The sequence below is a fragment of the Charadrius vociferus genome, unplaced genomic scaffold, assembly GCF_000708025.1.
Source record: "Charadrius vociferus isolate BGI_N301 unplaced genomic scaffold, ASM70802v2 scaffold722, whole genome shotgun sequence".
Taxonomy (NCBI): Eukaryota; Metazoa; Chordata; class Aves; order Charadriiformes; family Charadriidae; genus Charadrius; species Charadrius vociferus.
This window is the reverse complement of record NW_009647220.1, coordinates 650,951-659,096: the sequence shown is the minus strand read 5'-3', so window position 1 is coordinate 659,096 and position 8,146 is coordinate 650,951. Positions and strand designations below refer to the sequence as shown.

Below are 8,146 nucleotides of genomic sequence, written 5' to 3'. Positions count from 1 at the left end.
TGGCTGCTCGGGGCTGGGCCCAGGGGGAGCGGAGCGAAGGCGGAGCTGCAACCGGTGTGGAAATCCGCCTTGTGTTTTTGTGTTTGTTTTTTTTGTTGTGGTTTTTTTTTTTTCCTCCTCAGGCTGGGGTGGGAGAAGCCCCGGTGCGGTGGCGGCGGCCGGGAAGGAGTGGCGCCATGGGGAACCAGCTGGCTGGCATTGCCCCCTCGCAGATCCTCTCGGTGGACAGCTACTTCTCAGACATCCACGACTTCGAATACGACAAGAGTCTGGGGAGCACCCGCTTCTTCAAGGTGGCCCGAGCCAAGCACCGTGAGGGGCTGGTGGTGGTGAAGGTGTTTGCCATCCAGGATCCGACCTTACCCCTGACCAGCTACAAGCAGGAGCTGGAGGAGCTGAAGATAAGGTTACATTCGTCGCAGAACTGCCTTCCCTTCCAGAAAGCCACCCTGTCCGAGAAGGCTGCCATGCTTTTCAGGCAGTATGTACGGGACAACCTTTATGATCGAATCAGTACCAGGCCATTCCTGAACAACATTGAAAAAAGGTGGATTGCTTTCCAGATCCTGACCGCGGTGGACCAAGCGCACAAATCGGGTGTCCGCCATGGGGACATTAAAACGGAGAACATCATGGTGACCAGCTGGAACTGGGTCCTTCTAACTGACTTTGCCAGTTTTAAACCAACTTATCTTCCTGAAGACAATCCCGCTGACTTCAATTATTTCTTTGACACGTCACGGAGGAGAACATGTTACATTGCTCCTGAGCGCTTTGTCGATGGCAGTATGTTTGCTACGGAGCTGGAAAACATGCGGGACCCTTCAACTCCTTTGGTAGACCTGGCAAATAGCAATCAGCGAACGAGAGGGGAGTTAAAACGTGCAATGGATATCTTTTCTGCAGGTACCTGGAGCCATCAGGAGAGATGAGGGTGTTGTTTATGATTGCGTGTTAGGGTGCAGAAAATCTTATTTGGGTTTTAGTTTGGTTTTTTTTTTTTTTTTTTAAACAGTGGGCTTAGAGAACAGCGTGTGGAAAAACTTGCTTATTTTAAGCATAAGACCCAACCCCAAACTTTTCATTCACAGAAAAAGTACAGACACAATACAGTAAGCTACATACCTGAAGTGCATCGCCATGTTATCTGAAGAGGGAAATCACAAACTGTTCCGTTATGGTTCAACTCTGAGCTGGGAAGGAGATGGTTCTGCAAGCCACAGACCATCATCTTCTCATGGCTGAGGTTTTGGGGACGCATAGCATATGCCTCATGGGACCCAAGAGGAGGAACCAGTCAGTGATTCACCTAGGGCCCGGCTGCCTGGGGACTGCGCCATCTTTCAGGGCAGTTTGGCAATATTGGCTTTAGAAGTCTCTTCTTACTTCATTTTCCCCACAGGCAGGAAGTTGGATAACTAAGTAAGCTCCTGTTACAGTCTCACTTGCTAATACTTGATAGAGCCCAACTGTGGGAGGAGTCTTGGGCTTTTTTTGAGCAGTTTTAAAGCTATAAGTTTGGCCTCTTTTTTTTTTTCTTTTTCTTAAAGTGATTGAAAATCTGAATTTGAAGGTAATGGTTACTTCATTTTACAAGCTGCTGTTATGACCAAACTTCCAGGGTACTCCACTGACAAAGCAAGATGCTGAACCTTGGGGGAAAAAACTGCAGGAATGGGACCTTTGAGGAGAATATGTGTCATGTACACAACAAGGGGGGCTATGCTTGGCAGTCATCGTTTCTCACTGTACTTACGAGCTTGTGTGAGTGAATATATGCTGTCTCCCAGCATCACTGTGGAAGTAGAGGTTATTTCTTTACTTTCTGTAAAAGGGCTGCTTAGTTTTGACCTACTGCCTGATCCATGCTGACTTACTGGCACTCTTCTTCCACGTGACAATGATGTGGGTTCCTTTTCTGGTGATGTGTTTTCCAGCTGGCAGGTGGCTGAAGTCACTGCCTCATGTTTCCTAACTGCAAACTCCTCTGCTGCTGGCATGTTTGAAATAAAATACTGGGAGATATTTCAGGGATCAGGTGTAAAAGCCAATTTTTGGAGCAAGAGATGCTATCTCCTTTCTGCAAGTTAATTTGGCAACTCATTTCCCTTATTTTTAACTGAGCTAAGAGTTGCATAGGGTTTGTTCTTGTCTGCGTATAGAAAACAAAGCTAAAGTATTTGTTTATAATCCTCTGACATCTTTGACTCTTTTTTGTTCCCCAGGCTGTGTAATAGCAGAGCTCTTCACAGAAGGTGTGCCGTTGTTTGATTTATCTCAGCTTTTGGCTTACAGAAATGGCCTCTTTTCCCCTGATCAAGTCCTAAACAAAATTGAAGACCGCAGTATCAGAGAACTGGTAAGGATGGACCACAGCATTAGAACCATTTGTGTGGTCTGCTTGTAGTTTATTTCACCTACTTTGGTGACAAATTGCATATTGTTTGGGTTTGGGTTTTTTTTTTATTACAAATGTCTAAACCTTTAATCTTTCTCTCCCGCTCCCTCCTACTTCTGCCTTTCTCAAGGTCACTCAGATGGTCCATCGTGAGCCAGATAAACGTTTAGCAGCTGAAGATTATTTGAAACAGCAACGTAACAATGCATTTCCTGAAATATTTTACACTTTCCTTCAGCCTTACATGGCCCAGTTTGCCAAGGAAACGTTTGTGTCGGCAGATGAGCGTATATTGGTCATACGTAAAGATCTGGACAACATCATTCACAATCTCTCTGGGCATGATCGCACAGAGAAAGCAGAGGGAGAGACAAAAGAGAATGGGCTGGTTATTCTAGTGTCTGTGATAACTTCCTGTTTACAGACTCTCAAATACTGTGATTCAAAACTGGCTGCTTTGGAACTGATTCTTCATTTAGCACCAAGATTAAGTGTAGAAATCCTTCTGGATCGTATTACTCCTTATCTGTTACATTTCAGCAACGACTCTGTGCCCAGGGTGAGGGCAGAATCTGTGAGGACACTAACTAAAGTTCTTGCTCTCGTCAAAGAGGTGCCACGCAATGATATTAACATTTACCCAGAATACATTCTGCCAGGCATTGCGCACTTGGCCCAGGATGAAGCCACCATCGTCAGACTTGCATATGCTGGTAAGAGGAAATCCAGTCAAAACTCCAAATCTTGGGCTTTTCTGTATTTCCTTAACTGTTTTCTCCTCTGCTCAAAACCATCACATAGCTTGCTGTTTCTATTTCAGTAAATCTCCCCAGAAGTCTCAGAAATGACTGCAGGTAAAGACACCTGTATTCACTTAAGCTAACTGGTGCAGGTGGTGGCAGCAACTTAATAATTAATGAGTTGACTTAAACTAACAGATGATTTTCCAGAGTAGATCCGTACCCAAAGTAAATAATTACATTTAAATAGTTCACAAAAATGTGCTTGCTCTCTGCTAGATGAATTAACTTTTTTAAAAATTAACATTAATTTTCCCCTGTAGTCCTGTGTGTAAAAGCAACTTGCAGAATGCGCGTTGTCTGCTTTGGGCTAGGGCTGGGATATAGCACACAGCAGGCCTGCTCACGGCTAAGGTAGAGGGTCAGAGTTTAGAGTCTCATGCTCAGGGGCGCAGCCCTGGCTTTATTCCCTGGATAAGCAAGAGCATAATAAAAAGTACTTGTCCAAGTGGTCTTTGTGTACCTGAGTATATGAACAGGGCTTTCTGAGCTTGCCTACCCTTTGCTGCTTTTATTAATTTATCTTAATTGACATTTCATTGGCTCAGATTGTTTGCTTAGAGTGGCCTGATTGAACTGAATAAATATGAAAATAACTTAAAACATCAGTGTGTTGCTATGCTTCAGTTATTTTCCCACAAAATGAAATGTGATATTCAGGGACTGAAATTACATTGTTTGCTATGTAATAGACTGGCTTATACCATAGCAGATGTTTTCTTTGTACGTTACTCAGATATAAGTTCTGCCTGGTTCAGGAAGAAGCTTTGTAGTCATGCCCATATTTGCTATTTGCCATGTACCCTTACTTGCTATGACAAGCATATTTTAAAGTATGCTGTTTTGTTTTTTGTTTGTTTTTTTTTTTAAGTTATAAATGCAGAATTCAGTTGAAAATGTCCCAGATGATGTTTTTGTTTACTAAGCTGATAAAACTAATTATTGAAGACAGTGTATAGTTAATGAATAGAACCAATTGCTTTTTATCACCTTGATCTTCCACATGTAGGACTTCATGAAAGAGCCATTTTCTCATGCCTCACTTTTATTTGTAGATTAGAAAAAAAAAACCCACCCACAAGTCTTGTAAAATTATTGTCTATTCATAATTAATTTTTAAATGAACTAACATAAAGCTGAACTTGTTAAATAAGCTTAAATGAAAGAAACAAAATGCAATCTCCTTTGCTGCAAGTACAAAAAGGCCACAGGTCTCAGTACCCCCAGATTCCAGTTGCATCTGCTTACACAGAGGTTCTGTCTGTGTTCGGTAGTTTGACTTTCTTTTCAAACTGAGAACAGCTAGAATATTTTTTGAAATTTAAAAAGGTTATTGGAACTGTAGATGGTTAAATAGGATTAAGTTGTCTTAATTTCAAATAGTTTTTCTTTTAAGAAAGCAATTTAAATTTCAAATTAGTAAATAAATATATAAAGGTTTTTTAATACCTGAGTTAACTTCTGTTACTATAGCCCTCTTCTTGGAAGTCAGACTGGTGACTTACAGGATTTGATTGGAGCTCTGGAGAGGCTCCTTTGGCATGCTGCTGTTGTCTTGGATGATACTCAGGACGGCTGCTTAAGTGGGACTTCTGCCTCGACAGGATTATTCCTGTGCCAGCAGTGGCCTGACCCATATAATATAACCTCAGTTGCTTCAGCAGCTTCCAAACAGTGCAGAACAGTGCCAAATCGCATGGATAGATATAAGGACAAATATTCTAAAAGTGGAATCCAGCCCTCGAGGGTAACCCTGCTGTTATTCCCTCAGATACATATCCTGGCCTGGTGGTTTGTCATTGTTGTTTTGTTGCAGTCTACCACGTGGGCATTGTTAGTTAATTCAGGTTAATTGGCCTTTAAGGTCTATCAAGTTATTTAGTCATTAGCCTGAGATTAGGTGGCATTTAGCGCTAGTTCTAGAAGACTGAAATTAGTACTTGCTACACTTGATACCCTTACAATTTTTCCACTTGTTTATATGACAAAAGTACCATATGATTTGATGTACTTAGTAGCTTTGCTGGGGTCAGGGTCAACAGAATGGGGTTAACCAGCGCGTGTTGTGTAATTTCAATCCCATTTGCCCATCATAACTGGTCTTGTCAGTGGTTATAATCTCTCATCAGGGGGATCATCAGACTGATGTAAATTGGCAAAGTAGAACAATTCTTAACCAAAATGCTTTCCTTTGCAGAAAACATAGCATTGTTGGCAGAAACAGCTCTGAGATTTCTGGAGTTAGTACAGCTGAAAAATCTGAATATGGAAAATGAACCCAATGGTGAAGAAATGGATGAAACATCTCACCCTAGTGATAACTATGACACAGGTAATATCACTTCTACTTACCTTGCCTGCTTATAGTAACAAATCATGGACCAAAACTCCTAGTTAGCACTGGTCTTACTCATCTTTTAAAGCTTAGCTTTCCTATTAAATGGGCAGAATGCTTTTCCTTGACCAGTATCAAAGCATAAGTGTTACAGCTTCATGCAGAAACAGACAGCTCTGTTCTGAACATTGTGAAAGACAAAGAAGTATATAAGTGAGTGCACTTGTCTTCTCCAAAAGTTCTCGAGGTATTTGACTGTGATGTTGGCTGCATCCAGCATATCCAGCTTCACTCACAATCCCGTAAACAAGTCAGTTGCAAAAACATGGCTGTATTCCAAATGCTGTTTCCATTGAAGTGGCAGGCAGTGTTAGCTTTGAAAAACCTGTCAAATTCTAGCATAGTCATAGTACTGTGTTTTTCAGTCGTTACTCTCTTTCTGTTCCTATGCCTGGCAATTCTTGTCTATTTTTTTGCCTGAGATGCTGAATGTATGGATGCCGTTGGGCAGTGCCCCTGCTATCTGTGCTATTGTAACTGTAGCACAGAGAATGAGTTAAAATCATAAGGACAGCTGTTCTTTTTCTTTCCCTTAGGAAGCAGAGATGGTAATAAGTGTCAGCTCCATTGCCTTTTAGTGATGCGTAGATTTCCAGAACGTTGCCGAGCAAGTCTTCAAGACTGTGTGGTTAAAAACTGTCATTTCTCTTTTGGGCTAAGTATATCACTCTGTGACTAAGCATAATTGGTAAACATATTCCATTTGGTAGGGAAAAAGACATGTTTCAATTATATCATCCTGCAACTAGTTAAGACATTAAAAAAACCCCAAAGCCAAACATGAAAAATCCCCTTCAAGTTCCTTCACATAAGGCATGGTGTGCTCAGAATTGCTGAGGAGTGAGAGAGGGAGCCCCATCGTATGGGGTGTATTTCTAAGAAATATTGTTGCCTATCCCCTCAAAATAGCTTGGAAAGAAGTAATGCAAGGAGAAAATAAGTTTGAATAGTTCTATTCTTTTTACCCTTTTAGAAACCAAGCATGAGAAGTTTGAACCCAGAAGGCAACTTTTTCATGTGACTGACAGATAGAGTCATGATAGAAAGCAAATTAGCTGGTTTTCTGACTGCAGGCAAATGGTAATAACTCCTGCTAAAGTTGGGACAGCAATAGCTGAAATTTTTATGCTACTTGTTTGAGAACCTTCCTTGTACAGCTTTCAATAATAGCCAGTGCATTAACAATTCTGTTATTTCCATTTAATAGAAATTTTTTATAGTTGCATCATAGAGTAGAAGCCACAGGCAAGGTCATCTTCCAATTTTTTATTGGTATCGCTAGGGTAACTGCTGATATTTAATGAAATTGGAAGTACTCACTTTTTCAAGTATTGTTTATTCTTGTCTATATCATTAATGAAGCCAATCTGTCTACCTAACTAAAAATACGCTCTTGACCTGTTGTCAGTTCACAAATTTTGAAACTGATAGTCAAATAAGCATATCAAACCAGAGTTGCCTTGAAGCATTTTGTTTACTGTTGTAACATTGCTGCTGACTTATTATGATGCTGCTTCACATCTGCATTTCACCTATATATATAACAAGCTGGATCATCTTAGTTGAAGTTATGACAAGTTTAAAAGATACTGATCTGGTAAGAATCTCTCTCATTTCTGTACTCTTTGACTTTGCCACCACCTCATGCTTAGTCTGAAGTCTTTGGTAAGCGAGTCATTGGCATTGTTGAGGTTCTGTTGCGTTGCCCATCTTACTCAGTTGGGTGTTCTTCAGGATGACCGATTAGTGTAACTCCTTTACCAGCATGTAGTACCCATGCACATACTGTTTCTCGCCAACCCAAATGTTCATCCTGCTCTCTTGCAGAGTTGCAAGCCTTGCATGAAATGGTCCAGCAGAAAGTTGTGACTTTGCTAAGTGACCCGGAGAATATTGTGAAACAAACGCTGATGGAAAATGGAATAACACGCCTCTGTGTCTTTTTTGGACGTCAGAAAGCCAACGATGTTCTTCTGTCTCATATGATCACTTTCTTAAATGATAAGAATGACTGGCATCTTCGAGGAGCTTTCTTTGACAGCATTGTTGGTAAGTGTTTGTTTGCAGCCAAACAGAGTAGAGAGGGGATAATGTAAATAAATTAATTTTTGCATATCTTGGAAACTGTGAACAGTCATCTAAAAGTCCTTGCAAAGATTTCTGTAATTTATAGTAAAAGACTGCTGAATTATTGGGTGTAAATGTTTCTTTAGGGAGTGATGATGAAACAGTGTAAATAAAAATATATTTTTTGTTAGTCCAAATATTTAATGCAAATGAGACCGAAACATTTAAGTCCAGGTTAGATTAACATAAAAAATATTCTTTATACTTTTTTTTTTGAGTCTTTGCTAAAGCCACTAAGTCAAAAAGCTAAATTATGACAAGTAAATGCTAAGATTTCTGCAAGCTGCCTAGTAGATGCATCACTTCACATGTGTGTGTGGTCCTGTTAACTTCAGTAGACCTGTTCATATGATGAAAACTATGCATTGGTATAGGCTTGTTGTGGTTTGGCCTCAGCCAGCAACAAAGAACCACGCAGCCACTCGC

The 8,146-nt window shown here is 40.7% G+C and overlaps 1 protein-coding gene across 1 annotated transcript in view; it reads left to right on the top strand.

The window, feature by feature from the left end:
• The first annotated feature begins 176 nt into the window (after nucleotides 1–176).
• The window catches only part of PIK3R4 (phosphoinositide-3-kinase, regulatory subunit 4), a 25,996-nt gene continuing 18,026 nt past the window's right edge, over nucleotides 177–8,146 (top strand). Inside the window, exons 1-5 of the mRNA XM_009879593.1 lie at nucleotides 177–906; nucleotides 2,226–2,359; nucleotides 2,529–3,111; nucleotides 5,396–5,530; nucleotides 7,421–7,642. Coding sequence (XP_009877895.1) covers nucleotides 177–906; nucleotides 2,226–2,359; nucleotides 2,529–3,111; nucleotides 5,396–5,530; nucleotides 7,421–7,642 — 1,804 coding nt within the window. The remainder of the gene's footprint in view (nucleotides 907–2,225; nucleotides 2,360–2,528; nucleotides 3,112–5,395; nucleotides 5,531–7,420; nucleotides 7,643–8,146) is intronic.